The sequence below is a fragment of the Falco naumanni genome, chromosome 9 (assembly GCF_017639655.2).
Source record: "Falco naumanni isolate bFalNau1 chromosome 9, bFalNau1.pat, whole genome shotgun sequence".
Taxonomy (NCBI): Eukaryota; Metazoa; Chordata; class Aves; order Falconiformes; family Falconidae; genus Falco; species Falco naumanni.
Window position 1 is genome coordinate 50,575,628 of NC_054062.1, and position 15,186 is coordinate 50,590,813.

General features: G+C 43.1%; 1 protein-coding gene across 2 annotated transcripts in view; it reads left to right on the forward strand.

Moving 5' to 3' along the window:
* The window catches only part of DOCK1 (dedicator of cytokinesis 1), a 319,815-nt gene that overhangs the window by 235,300 nt on the left and 69,329 nt on the right, over nucleotides 1–15,186 (forward strand). For both annotated transcript variants that reach the window (XM_040605768.1, XM_040605769.1), the window contains exons 32-33: nucleotides 463–521; nucleotides 6,639–6,787. In XM_040605768.1, the coding sequence (XP_040461702.1) occupies nucleotides 463–521; nucleotides 6,639–6,787 (208 nt within the window). The remainder of the gene's footprint in view (nucleotides 1–462; nucleotides 522–6,638; nucleotides 6,788–15,186) is intronic.

Sequence of the window (15,186 nt, forward strand, 5' to 3'; positions counted from 1 at the left end):
AACAGAAGGTGTCACAAGTGATGTCTGTAGCCACCCAGAGGGTGGTTAGGTAATCTGAAAATGTGGCATCGGTTTTGCACAGGGGAGTGTTTTGTGTGTGCTCTCCCTTTGGTGAATATGGCTGCAGAAACTGGAATTTGGGGTCTTTTGAGGGAGAGCAAGTACCACCAGGTGAGGAACAGGAGGTGCTGGCTGTGTGGCTGAGGCGCTCAGCCTATCTCACTCCTTTGTGAACAGAACATTCTGCAAAGTTCCGTGTCTCCGTGGGCACTGCTGAGCTGCCGAGGGAGGCTGGGTGATCTTATGGCTGTGGGCTAAATTTGGGGAACCTGTTCCATAATTCTGAATATTTCTGAATGCTGATCAGATATTGAAATTAGATGCTTCTGCTTATTGGTATTAGATTTTGTAATTTTTTTATATATATATTTTTTTAATGCTGGTTTTGTTTTCCTTTTTAAGGTACGGCGATATGAGAAGGCAGATTGGATTTGAAATCAGGGACATGTGGTATAATCTGGGTAAGTAGTGCTTAACGCTTTCACTCGGTGTTTGTATAAACAGAGATGAAATGAACTCACTTTCTCTGGAAATCATGGTTGGCTTCCAGGCATGTAAAAAGCAGGTGATTTAAGAAATAAAGCTGCCTCTGCATATATTTTGCTGTCTGAGAAGACACATAACTGTAGTTAACGTTTATATGTCTTCTGGTTTTCCGTGGTATTTCAACATCATGATGCATAAAAAGAAACAGTTCTGGTGATACCTGTTGAACGGTGGTTTTCACCTTAAAATATACATATAAACACACATATACGTGGGTACGGTAACTGGGACTGTGGCAAAATGAACGCATCCACGGGTTGGTTATCAGTAGCTTAGCCTGGAAATTCTGCTTTAAATCTGAATTTCAGTCTGGTTTGGCTGCATCAGAGTGACTCAGGAAGATCAGTAAAGAACGGGAACTTGGGCGTCCCTGGAGTTCAGAGGTACATTAGGTATATCTGACTAGCTCGAGCCTGTGCCGTTCTCTGTGTATAACTTAGCTACGTGGGGATTGAATTTCATGAGAAACTGAGTATTTACTGTGACCGGAGTGTACTCATCTGCCAGATTTAATTTTCCTGGGCTTAACAGCGAGACACTTTAGCTTTTCTGAGTTTTATCAAAAGTTCCTTAAATTATCGGAAATAAATGTGTTTGCCACTTATATCTCTAGCTGAACTGTTGTTGCTGAAACTTGGAAAAAAAAATCCGCATATGTAAGAAAAGGGAATGCAGGGGCTCATAAGTGTTTGAGTTTGCATCCGCTCAGCTGGAATGATGAGAAAAGGCCTCCGAGAGCAGCCGAGTTCACTTTTTATTAGAAGCATCTTTCATGAATTACGTGTCTGGAGAAGAGATTAAAGCACAGTACACACCTGATATGTGCCGTGATAGACAGATAATAAAATCCGTATCGTGCCTGATGCTCGGTCATCCAGCTCAGGACACTGGCTGCTTCTCTGTAGTAATTTGCCAAACCCTACCCTGTTCCAGGCTTGCAGCCCTGTGTTCATCTGTTACCTTTACTAATTTCTCCAGCATCTTTACGTTCTTAAACTTTTCCCAGAATTTACTGGACTAGAAGTAGAAAAGTTTGCATACATATTTCTGCATGTGGCTGTTTGTACGTCAGGTTATTTTATTCTGGCTGAGGACTGTGGCATGTATTGTGCTTTTAACTGTGGCTGCTGACACTGGCTGCTCTTGGACAACTTATTTAGTTGCTGTAGGGTTCCGTTTTTCACCATTAACAGGGAGATGATAATAATTTCCCCTGGAGTTTTGTGAATCGATCGGCGTGAGGGGTGGTGTTTTCTTCAATATTTCTTTCTCTGCTGCCATGAAAGCCTTTTATTTTAATGGAGTTTTTATACACCAAGATTTTCCAGGTAGGTGACTCCGTGACCTCCTCTAGCTCTAATGCCTGTGATTCTGTAAGAGGCTGGGATCATGAATGTCAAAATCTTACATTTTGAGCGAGTCAGTAAATTGCTGCTCTTCCCAACAAAAGCTGCAAGAGAAAGGTAAATCGGAGGCAGGACCCCAATCCAAGGGGGCCTTTGTACTGCTCCTAATGAGCAGCTTGCTTTTTCTCATCTTCTTTGTAATACAGATAGTCCATGCTGATCATGTTCAACTTCTGGCTCTTCACCAATCTCTTGTATGTTGCAGCATCAATTAAGAAAGAATTCTGACTTACTACTGCAGGGGAATTGATAGGGGGTACTTGGCACTTTTATCTTAGAAGTTGCACTACATCCGTCAAATTATTAATGTATATGTTCAGAAACAAAATCAGAAGTGAAAAGCTATAACTCTTGAATATGCTTGAGCGTATAACTTTTATGACTATGCCACTGTGCCTAAGATGTGATGGAACCAAACAACCCTGACTTTTGATTTATGTATTAAAGGGTATGGATAAGCCTCAAAAATTAATACTTTGTCTCATCAGTTTTTCTTCATAACCGTGATTAACATATAATGCCTGCCGAGTTAAAACTCCCCAGTCGGGAGCAAGACAGTCCTCTAGCTGGAATGCACATTTAAGAGTGTAATTTATTTTCTGAAATCAAATAGTAAAACACAAATTCTCAAAGTTCTTTTTCTTGCCTACGTGTTCCTGCTGCAGTAATGGCTGCAATGTTCATGTCTTCCTACCTTGGGGGGGGGGGGGGGGGGGGGGGGCAGGAAATGGGGCATGTATAGTAGAGAGCACTGGCTAACTGCGCACACACTTTAAATACGTGTCATTTAGGAATAAGATTTTTGGTTTAAACAGCAAACCATGTACAAGAGATCCAGCTTGTCAGATTTTCTGTTGAAATCCTATTTGTAGCTGTCCTGTTTGATACCCTGCTAGATTTGATCATGAAGGCTTTAGATGTGAGTGCTGCGATGCAGCAGCAATGAGGGTGACTCCGAGGAGCCCAGTCCCAGCGTGCAGAGCCCCCGCTGTGTTGCCTTTCCAAAAGCATCATCAGGCTGTTATTTTCTTACCTGCTCCAAAACCAGTGTGTATTAGTCTTTACAGGCTTTTCTCCTTCCATATCACAACCTGAACTTTAAAATAACCTATTACTTTGAGTCACTGTGTGGTTGGAACTGGGACTCCTTAGACCTTGGTGAGACAGCAAGTACCAAAGAAGCGTAAGACGAGCCATGGCCTCTGTCTTGAAAATGTAGGAGCTCAAAAACCATGTGCTTAAAAGCGTTATGTGATGCAATTTATCATATACAAAACACAGTTTGACAGTAGGTCACATTAAAGAAACTGTAATGATATTTAAAATAATAATTGTGGTAAAGTTGGTCAAGGAAAGCCAGCTCTGAAAACATTGCTTTGGATGTTGGCATCTGAACCAGCTAGAGGGAGATGGAAAAGTCAAATTCCTCAAGCTGAAGGGAAATGGTTGCTGCTGCTGCCCTGCAGCGAGCTGCCCACCTTCGCTCCGAGTGCTTGACGTCAGAAAAAGGTGTCTTGACAGAGATGTTAATGCCATTGGAGGGAAAGCCAGGGTTAAAAATAGACTTGAACTTTGAGCATTATATAAATAGAAGTCATTACAGACAATGCTTTCTGAATTAGTCATGCATGTTCAGAGCTGACCAAGTGAGAGGTGAGATTGCTGGCAAAATATTCAAGGTGTTTTGTGACCCAGATTTAAATTAGAAGAACGTGGGAAATGAAGATCACATGTTATCCAATAAAGGGAGCACCTTGGGTCTGGTTTGTGTAATGAGGTCTGTTCCTGGTGCGTGAGCAATCCATAGGGGCACATCTCACACAAGGCAGACGCCACTGTAAGGGGAAGGTTTTGCATGTTCCAAAAGGGGACTTTTTTTTTCCATTCAGTTCTTAAAGCAGCTGCACAGTTTGGTTTTCGGGAAAGAATCCTCAATTTTCTTCCAGACTTGTCACATTTGAAGTCTCTGTGTAGGAGTTCCTACACTCCCGGGGAAGACAAAAGAAAAAAAAGGCAAATTCATTGTTGGGTTGTTGATCAGAAAGTGCTGCCTGTGGCAGGCAGCTGGGAGGGATGCTCTGGCATGCCAGGGGGAGAGCGTTTCCTTTCATGTTTCACTCTCACACTTTCTTTTGTGGCACGACATGACATCACCCTGGATGCCATCATTATAGCAAACACGTGCGTCATGATCACGTCACCGATGTGTGTTGAAGGGTCACGCCGGGCCCTCAGCCCTCTCCTGTATCACCCAGCTGGGGGACCAACCCTTTGTCCGTGTTACTCCTCACACCTGCTTGATGAAGAAAACCAGCCAAGGGGGCTTCATGTTTTAATCTGTGCTGCCCTGCCTTCCCCTGCGCGCTGCCGGCCCCCGCTCCCGCCTGCCCGGTGCGGGGATGGCGCTGGGTGACCAGCTGTGCTGCGGGGCCAGTGCTTCGCATCCCGAGCCGGCAGCGCCCGCTGTGCCATCCCAGCACCTCCTTCCCCTTGTCCTTCTCCGCAGCCGAGGTGTGTAAACTGGTGGGAGCCACCCACAGACACTCCAGGCGGTGGGAAGAGCTGGGTGGGTTTCAAACAGCAGATGGGGGATTTTTTCACAGTACAATATATAACTTATTTTCATACTTTCTGCTAATAGCTCACGTTCCTATTCACACACCCACCCCAAGTCCTTCTAAATTCCATACTCAACAAATCTCTCTGTGCTCTTTGATTTAAAAATTCTGTGGAGCACCACTAGTAAATGCCACCAGACCGTGAAGGGCAGGAGGTGGAGGGCCCGGGCACAGCTTCGTGGGCGGCGGGGCTGGGTGCTGCGGGGCTGGGTGCTGTCCTGCACCCGCCGTGGGCTCCCGTTCCCCTCGGTGGGGGTGCTGGTGGGAGCCCTGGGAGGTGAGGTCTGTGGCTCTCCATGCCTTTGTCCTTGGATCAGCTGGTCAGTGACTCCCGTTTTGAGCAAGAAGTTTCTATGTCCCCGGAGAACAGGAAAGGGGAGCAAAACTTTTTTGAAAAAGCCTTTTGTGAATATGCCGGTTTGCATGTCCAAAGTCCAAAGGATGATAGTTACTTTTCTGAAAGCATCCCTGTGCTTGAAGCAATGGAAGAACCCACCATGGCACACGGAGAACTTCATGACATTGAATTTATGCTTGACGAATAACTTTTGTCACTATTATTTGTTTTCTGAAATATCAACACTGACACTTTTCAGGCATAATACAAGAAAACTGTCACCTGAGAGGCCGAATGTAATAATACTTGCAAGAAAGACAGAGGCAAGCTTTGCGCCTCTCACTTGATATTCCTCCCCAACAACCAGTGCTGCAGCATCATACAAAGCAGCAGTTTTACTTTAGTATTAATTTGCCTTAATAGGATTGCTAATGCTAATAGGATTCTGAAGTTTGCCAAATCAAGTAACTTTAATTATATCTGCTAAAAATGTAGCGTGTTTTGTTAGTAAAGGATTTCTTCTTGATTATGTTTGTTGAAATTGATGTTAGTTCTGGTCAAAAGTAAAACTACTAATTAAAGACTTGCACTGTTACTGCCATATTGGTGTAGTGCAGTGGAATATAAATGAGTTAAATTCTGTTTCTGTCCTGTACCGCTGTCAGCTTCAATGGGACATAAGTCTTAAAATGGAGGAAACTGGGGGCTCCTTAAATTAACTCGGCTCTGAAGAAGCCTGGTCCAAACCACAGCAGCAGGTGCATAAGCAGTGTAGGAGCCTGATTGTATCCATCCTTCAACTCTGTCTTTGTGAGAAACGTCACCAGCTGTGTAGCGAGGTTCGAATGAATCTCAGCCTGTCGCTGAGAGGGGGATTTATTTGCATTTTCTACATTTCTGCTATTGAGTCCTCTGCCCAGAGCGCCCTGGTGCAGTGCTACACCAGCATCTTTCCATGGAGCTGTTCAACAGACCGTTTGCAGAACGTACAATCTGCATTTTCTGCACTTCAGCTAATCACATTGAACAGGACCTAGAGTTTTTTAACTAGTCCAATATTTATTAGGTGCCATGTTGGTGTTAAGGTTTAACTCCTCTTCCACCTGCGGAGAGCACAGCAGGGAGGGCTGGCAGAGGTGCGGTGTTCTCTCGGGAAGATGAATGTGAAATACAGTTTGCCAGTCAGGTGAGCTCTCGAGGAAAGAAGCCGTAGTGTCGGCTCGGGATGATGTCTGGAGGCTGTGTAGGTATGCACTCGTGGTGACGCTTTGGCAGACTGATGCAGGGAACATTTTGCATGCTGCAGAAGATACAGAAGTCTAAATAAGTTAACACAAGTGATGCACCTTTTAGCCTCCTTCCCTGCCAGCTGGAAGTTGTAGTTAACAAAAACCCTTGAAACTTAATATGAGCGTGCAAATATGGGTTCTTCGTGGATAATGTGGCAAGTTCCAGTTTGACTGCCGATTCAACAACTCTTGTCAATTTGTGTTTACATATACCACATACTTCGCCTTTTGTGGCATGAGTAATGTGATTCAGTCGAGTCACATCTTGAAAATTACTTACTTATGCAATATGAGGAGGTTTTTATACAGTTTTTATAACAATTATCTTCTACCAAAGTCAGTTGCTGTTCTTTAACTCTGAAATGCATCTTTTCTCTTAAAGGTCAGCATAAAATCAAGTTCATCCCAGAAATGGTGGGACCTATCTTAGAAATGACGCTTATCCCTGAAACTGAACTTCGGAAAGCCACTATCCCGATCTTCTTTGATATGATGCAGTGTGAATTTCATTCTACTAGGAGCTTCCAGATGGTAAGCAGTAAGCTGCAGATATTTAAAGTTTGTAAGAAAGATTTAATTGATAAAACATAAGAATTCGTGTTGTTCCTTATTTTTCTAAGGAATAATACAATTATGGATGTGTTTATTTTCTGTGACTCCTGATGGCTGTAGAGCTTTCATTGGTCAGTTTTAAATTCTTACTGAAGGAAGAATTTGCATGAAGCAAATGAAACCTTTCGTTATGAGATGAAAGGAGAGCAAAGACAGATGTCTTCAGTTTTCGCTGTGACTCAGAAAAGGATTCTGCTTCTGAGTTAAATTGGACGTAAAGCCTGACAATCTGGCAAAAGAAACTATAACCTATAAGAATTTATCATCTCTAGTATCTTACAATTTTGATACTCTTTACCTTTTTATGAAGAGGAAAAAAAGCTATCCAGTCAGTGTCAGTGTTTCTTCATGCTGTACCAGCACTGCAAAATCTAAAATACTGACGTAGCATTTCTATTCTATTTTATTTTAACATGCTGAGGAAAGTCATTGAATAAGCACATATGATCTTATGCTGATAGCATTGACTATTGAGAGACAAGTGGAGTGAAAGGAAGTTTCCTAATGTCATTTATTTGACCTTCTTTCCCTGGAAACTTTGCCTTATGGATTGAGCATGAGACTAGTTAGCCCAGGTAGCATTACGGTGTAAGCCAATATAGCTCCTTTACTCCATGAAATTTCTGTCGGTTCAGGATATAACCATGTGAATTTTGCCATAAAGTTTGACGCATGTCGTTTACTTTTTCCCCCCATTATATTGTCAGTTTTCTTGCCGGGATGAGAAGTCTCACCTTTTTCCATACCTCTTTGTGAACTGTTATAACCAGCTCTTTATAAATTTTTATCCAGAGTAAATGAATATCTGCGTGGAGAGACTTAAGCAAGGGAAATGACATCAGCTTTATTACTTTGATTTGTTTTGTGCTGGATGGTGTGTGGAGAGGTTGTGAACTGTATTTTGGATCCATCCAATTACTGCATAATCAGTCTTATGTTTGACTCCAGTGATACTGTAAAGATTGAAACGCTCGCAGGGATGCCATTTAAACAGTTTCCTGTCAGATGCTGTCTTTTGTTGCTTGTCATTTTTTATTTGTACAATTATATGGATCATGAAAAATTTGAGGGTAACTTTATAGCTAAATTTACGGCCCTATATTTTCTTGACAGAAGGAAACCAGCTTTGTGTAGAAGAGCTGGGTGATTTTAATAAACGAATGGCTTAAATATTTCACACAAATTCTTTTTGCCTTTTGAGAAGAAAAATGCCTCATGCTTAAGTCAGCGGTGTCTTGGATTGTAGGTACTCGACATATATTTCTTATGTCAGTATAGCTTCTTTCTTTATGGACATAGCATTGATATGACAGATACAGAGGCAGTAAACCTTTTCTCAGTGCGTTTGGAGTGCACAGTTGTGTCTGTCGGGGTACAATCAATCTGTCCATTTACAGTGTTGCAGATAACGTAGTCATAGACTTTGCTGAGTATCTCAGATTGGTCTTTGGGGAATGAAGATCACAGCTTGTAAAAAGCAGAGAATTATAGAGCGAGTCTAGGTTGGATGTGACCTATGGAAGTAATTGGGTCCAAACTGGGCCTTAGATTGGGTTATCTGGGGCCATCTGAAGCTCAGTATTTATTATTTCCAGTGAGGGAGGTTTCAGCACTTCTGTGAGTGACCTATTCCAGTGTTTAAGACTTCTCTTCTTACATCAAGGCAGAATTTCCCTGAATCAACTTGTCCCTGTTGCTGCTTGTGTTGTCACTGTGCACCCTTGTGAGCTGAGTCACTCCATCTCCTCTATAACCATCTTTTAGCTATTGGAAGGCTTGAGTCTGCTTTTCTCTAGGCTGAACAAACACAATTCCTTCCACCATTCTTCGGGCCAGGTTCTCCAATACTCTGCTCATCTTGGTGGCCCTCCATTAGACCATCTCTGATTTGTCAATGGTGCTCTTGAGCTGGGGGAGCCAAAGCTGGACACAGTATTCCAGCCATGGCCCAACAAGTGGAATAATCCTGTTGAGCCTCTAGCTGTACTCTTGCTGGTCAAGGACACGTTTTGCCTCCATTGAAGGGACATGCTGCTGCTTCATGTTCAGCTTACTGTGCGCCAGCTCCTTCACAGCAGAGCATCTTGAACTGCTACTTGCAACTATGCCATCCCAGACTCAGGACTTTTAAGTTCCTTTTTCTTAAATATTACGCAATTTCTTCTTGGGTGTCTTTCAGACTGTCAGAGTCATTAAACCACCGTCCCTTGAGATCAGGAGTTTAGCCTGATTTTCCACCAATCTCATAGTCTGTCTATCCAGTCTGTATCTTACCAACTTGTCAACAAGTATGCTCTGGGAGACTGTACCAAACACATTGCTGAGATCGAGAAAACCACAGCTCTTCATCCACTGTTCAGATAGATTCATCATCACAGAAGGCAGCCAGGTTGGTCAGCTGTGATTTACCCTGGCTTTTCCCAGTCACCTCCTCGCCCTTTGTCTCCCTGGGAATAGCTTCCATGAGGGCTTGCTCCGTGGTTTCCTCAGGAACTGAAGTTGGCCTGCCTGGCCTGTAGCTTCCCGGCTCGTCTTTTTTGTCCCTTTTGTGTTTAAGTGGTAGAAATAGATAGAAAATAATTTAAGTATTACCAGTGCCTGGGCAAGCTTTCTTACTTCAGGTGTTGGTGTGATGTACTGCGTTATGTCATCTATACGCCACTACCAGTTATCATTGTCCAGCATTGCTTTCCCGGAGAACTTCAAAATTGAATGGTTGGCTGCTGTTAAACTAATCTGCCAGAAATCCAATTATCTAACCTTATTAGTCACATCAACAAGGGTTTAGATTGGCTCCACTTCTCCAGCAGATGTATAAACCTCATGATGTGTGGGGGAGGAATTTAAATTTTTTGCAGAATACCAATGCTGTGATGGCTTGTGTTATAAACAGAAGCTTTCCCTGTGGTGGTCTTAATTTCAGTATGAATCGGTTTGCCTGGTAAAACCAGTAACAGACAGAATGGCTTGGTTGTTTTTTTATTTATTTATTTTCCCAGTGTATATAGCCTTGAGAAAACCCAAAAGATAAATTCCTCTCATTTTTACCGAACTAAATTAAAGGTCAACCGAATTAAAAGCTGGTGTTGCCCATTTTTGTCCTCTCCTTCTTAAGGTGCTTTGAAGCCTATATAAGGCTTCAAAGTAGCCTGTACCTCAAAGCATGAATCTGATACTGAGGTCAGGGAGGGACTGAAGCTTCCCTGTAGAAGAAGATGCCTCCTTCTCCGCTCTGCTTTTTTTCCCTTTGCCTGTTTTACTAGCAAACCCTCCAGATCAAAGGGAATATGTCAGAGCTGCAGGAGCGATGAAAGAGAATTGGTTTGATTGTTCAAGGCCTGGTCAGGTGAATGTGATGGATCCCACGGTTACAGCAGGAGAGAAGGTTCATCATGAAACAATCAGTCGGATGAAATGTGGAATTCGGAGCATAAAAAGCCCTGACCTCCTCGTTTTGCTGCCTGTTCCTCCCAGCTAGCACTTGCTCTGGCTCCGTTTCCTATGACCGCTCCTGTCTGTTTGCCTACCCAAAGCTTTTAACTTACCTGTCCTGACCCCGTGTCATTGCTGATGTAAAGTTTTGCTTGTTTTGAGTTGGACCCATTCGTAGAGAGGTACCAGTGCAGGAACTGGTACAGCACAGTGCGCGGGAAGCGGGAGGAGGCAGGGTTAGGTGTTGGGTAGGTTCTCTCTAGCTTAAGGCACCGCATCATAACACAATTTATTTTACCTGATCTGGTACAAATTAATTAGTAGGAGTAGCTTACTCCAGGAGCCAAAAAACCCTATTAACGAACTACGGTAAGGGATTCAGTTATAAACACTGCCCCGGCCTCTCTTCCCCAACATAATTACATACCTCGTCAAGTAGGAAGGCAGGAAGGATGCTTATCCTTCAAAGCAAAATCTGGGAGGTGTGCCCCCTACTCTGCAGTATGAGCAAGAAGACATTAGAAGTGCCATATGTCTATAGTTTTCAGACTGAACTGCATTACTAAGGAGAATCATCAGTGTCTGGTGGTGTTAGCATCAGCAATACAAGCACACGAGCTCCAGCATGTGTTCTTACCCTGGCAGAGTAAGGAGTTGTGTAGAAGTAATAATCTGATGAAAAAGCCCCAAAAATGCAACAACACATCTGTCCTATTTTCTGCAAATTGGACTGACACTTGGCATAATGGAACCATAGCCGAAAAGATATAGAAATGCATAAGCAATGAATGTATAATACAGAATCATATGGAAATGCATAATAAATGAATGCATAGTGCAAAATCGTATAGAAATGCATAATAAATGAATGCATAATGTTTATGATTACTAAAATAAAACCATGGCTGCAGCTAAAGTTCCTCTAGCCAGAATTCTGTTGTGAAGAGAATTAAATGAGTAAAGACCAGAAGAGATAAAGAGGAAACCCTTTTAATTAATTTCTAACAATTAACAATAAATCTCAATATCATCAAGCTGGTCATACTGGCTTTTTTATTTGCAGTGTAATTTCATGTTGGTTAGTAATGAATTTCAAAGTGATATAATTCTCCTTAACAAGAAGTACCAAGTTTATCTGAATCTTTCTAGACTTTTAGAACCTATAAATCCTTATTAAGTCTTTTTGCCACTTCTGAGCCTGATGTTCACCTCCCATTCCCCGTGCTGTAGGTTTGCAGGCAGAACGTAAGTTACTGACTTGCCCAAGTTTCTGTGATGCTGCAGATTCTCCTCTGTAATCCCACTGAATGTGCAAATTCAAATAAATCAGCCCCCAAAAAAGGATTAATTTTAATAAGTAACATTCTTAATTATCTGTGGTTGAAATTTGTACATGTGTAAATTTTTCTTGTTTTCTGGCCTTTTGGAGAATATCTGTGTTCCTCCCTCTTCCCATCTGAAGAGCAAGGGAGAAGGGTAATGCTCTAAGACTAGAGACCTCCAACATCACCCAATATTACATGGCCACCAGATCTGTTTGCCAACTAGAATGCTGTGGGAAAATAGGAAAGGGATGAGATGAAACTTTTGGGAATTACCACCAACTTTCATAGCAGCCTTTAAACAAAGTTTTATAGCACCTGTGTACCATTTCTGCATTAGGACTAATTTCTAGTGGTGTTGTCCATCATTTAAATTTTATATGGCAAATTTTTTATTATCCCATATCAAAACAAATTTATAGCAGCTTGGGGAATTGAAAGTTGTCTTCATCTACAGCTAGATTAAATTGTCGGTCAGTGCTACAAATACAGTCTGACCACACTTTAGGTAAACCTAAAACCAAAAGCGATCAGTTGAGCTGACACTTGAAGACGCTGGATAGCTTACATTGATTTATGTTCTCCAGATGGGAGACTGTAACAGACAGGTGAAGCAGTGAATATACTCTTTGCTCTAGTTCAAACACACATTCTAAAGACAAACTTAGATCTTGATCAACTGCAAGGAAACGTTGATAATAATTTCCTGTAATCTTCCTACCATCAGCCCTCGAGCTTTCACTGTCGGCAGAAGGATATGACTCCGACTCACTGGTTGTGCCATATATACCCCTAAGCCTCCAGAAAGAGCCTCGGCAAACGTCGCTGGCTGTAATGTAAACGTTGACAATTGGGCGCTACTTCATTTGCATGTAAATTCCATCACAATAGTTGCAGGCCTACTTTGTGCTATTCTATGCATTTAAAAAAAAAAAAAAAAAAAAAAAAAAAAGAAGAAAAATAAAAGAAGAAAAGGGAAAATTGAGACTTTATCATCAGATGCCAGGGGAACTATCGTGGAGCATTGAGCTTGTGCAACTCCAGGGCCACGTTCGAAGACAACAGCTCCATAAACCTCAGCTTGTGTTGATGAAACGTTCTTCTGTGGAAAGACTGCAGAAGGAACTTTAACTATGTTAAATAACGTTTAGTCATCTAGCTTGCGTTGACAGCACCATATCGATTCCTTGAGAAGTATCAAGAATGATTGAAGACCAAAGATATTGTTAATACTCCTTAAAACCCCAGAAATGCCACAAGTCTAGTTCTGTTCAGCCCAAGAGGGCCGTTAGGGAGATGGCCCAACAAAGCCTAGATTTACAGAAATTTAAGTAAAATCGGTGTCAGGAAGATACTTAAGATCCTGTATGACGAATGTAATTGCTCTTCTTTGTCTCAGTAATCTCTTGCTAAAAAACACACCACCTAAAGGGCTCACACTGACAGCAAGTGTCATTTTTCACATTGGTATAGAAAGTCAATTTCTTTCTGTTCCCATTAGAGAGCATGAATTTTGTGAACTTCTCTGTTTCATCATTGTTGTTGCTTCAGTGTTTTACTTGACATGTCCTTGTACTATGGGAACGTGTTTCAGCTTGTTTGCGCTTCCTAGAGGGGGTGGATTGCATTATTCTTCCTTTTGTCATTTTCCTGTCATTTTTGGATAAGGGATTCATTGTACTAAAAACTTTATTTCCCTTCGCTTTCCATTCAGTTCTTCACAAGGAAAGTAGTGAGTGGAACAGAGAGGCTGCAGACTCACCCAGCCATGGAGATGTTCAGTACTTGGCTAAGCAAGTCATGGATGGCCAGACCTAGTGTCGGCAGTAATCCTGCATCACTGGGGAGGCTGGACAAAATTACTTTTGAGGTCTCTTCCAGTCAGTGTTCCTGTGATTCTGGGGATCATTTGGGGAAGAGGAGAGCACCTTTTCAATTTTTTAATCAGAGTTTGGGGGTTTCATCTTTAAAACAGTCACAGATTATAATAAAAATTGTTCTGAGATGGAATATCTCTTGGCTGATTTTATCGCTATGTGCACGATACAGCCTGTAGCTCGGCTTTCCTGACAGCTCGCAGGTCGATTGACTTGTGCATGTTGTTAGACAACAGCCTGAATTTGCTCTGAGCAGTAGGTGAGCAGTTATTATCAGTTTTCTGCTGTTATTATCACGATAGCTTGTAGTCACTGAGCTCAGAGCACAGATACTTCTTTTTTTCTCTTTGTAACACAGTTCTTCTAGGCTGCCAGGTGTGTAAAAATAAATTTCCCAACTCAGATGCAGAGGACAAAGTGTCTGGACTTGCACGTGAAGGTAGGAAATTACGTGAACGTTACCGCAGTTGGTGCTGACAAGAAGATGGAGATTTGGAAGGGAGACAAAGCAGTGTCCTGGATCTGACTCTGGATTTTTGCATTACTGCTGTTGAGCCTGTTCAGATGCTCAGAGACTGAGTTGTCCTAACAAAGAGGAGTACTTTGGCATTGGCACAGTTTATCAAGCAAATCCTTCATACCAGTGTGTATTTCTCCCTCAAAAGGATTTTTCTTAGCAAAGCAGGAATTTCTCTGCAACCCACAGCCACATTTTGTACGCAGGTTCAACTTGGCCGGCGTGTGTTCACAGCTGCGGTGGGCTTCAGCAGAAGAGGTCCTTCCAGGAGAGCAGGCAGGTGCCTCCAGCTGTAGGGGTAGCCGAAATGCTTCTCCTCACCCTCACTTGCTGCAGGTTTTTCTCTTGTTCTGCCCAGGTTTACCTTGCCCCACGCACGCAGCAGCTATTTCAGGAGAAAAGGACTGTGGCACAACCAAGGGCATCTCTGTTTGGGCTTGGTAGAGGCGTTATGATAAACACTGTTGGCTGAGGTGGGACTCTGTGGGCAGAGCTTAAAATGCAACGTACCTTGGCAGAAGGAGGTTGGTGATGGACGTAGCTACTGTGCCTCCTCAAGGTGATGTAAATTAAGGTGGTGAAAAGCACTGCCTTAGACTTTCATCATGACGTGAGTCTGCTGGCAAGGGTGATTTCGTGCTCCTCACTGAAATTAATATGCCAGCAGAATTTCACTATGTGGACTAAAGAAACCCAGTTTCTCTTCCTAGCTAAACCACTCTGAGCCTCGCTGCTGGCTGGAGATAACCACTTGTCATCCCCAGCTCCCCCGTGGGGCTGCCCGTGTAGAAAATCCCTGTCCCCCACCGTCCCCCCGCCCCTTGGCCGCAGTGCTGAGCAGTGGTGCTGTGGCCAGGGCAGCAGCACGAGTGGGGTGGCCACGTGTGGCACGTGCTTGTGGTTCAGCCTGCCGTGGGTGGCACAGCAGCCGAGCTCAGCCACCCAGCCCTGGCCTCTGGGTGCTCTGGGATGGTGGTCCCATTGCCCCCGTGCCCGCTATCAGCCCTCGGCTGCTGGGCCGGCAGGGCTCTGTGCGGGGATGTTTGGGGTTTTTTTTTTCTTGGTACATAGATTTTGATTTTTGCCTTTCAGCAGAGATATCAGCTACATCTTTAGCACGTGACCTGTACCGCAGCGCTCTTTGAGGTTGTCCTTGTTGCCTCCCTGCAG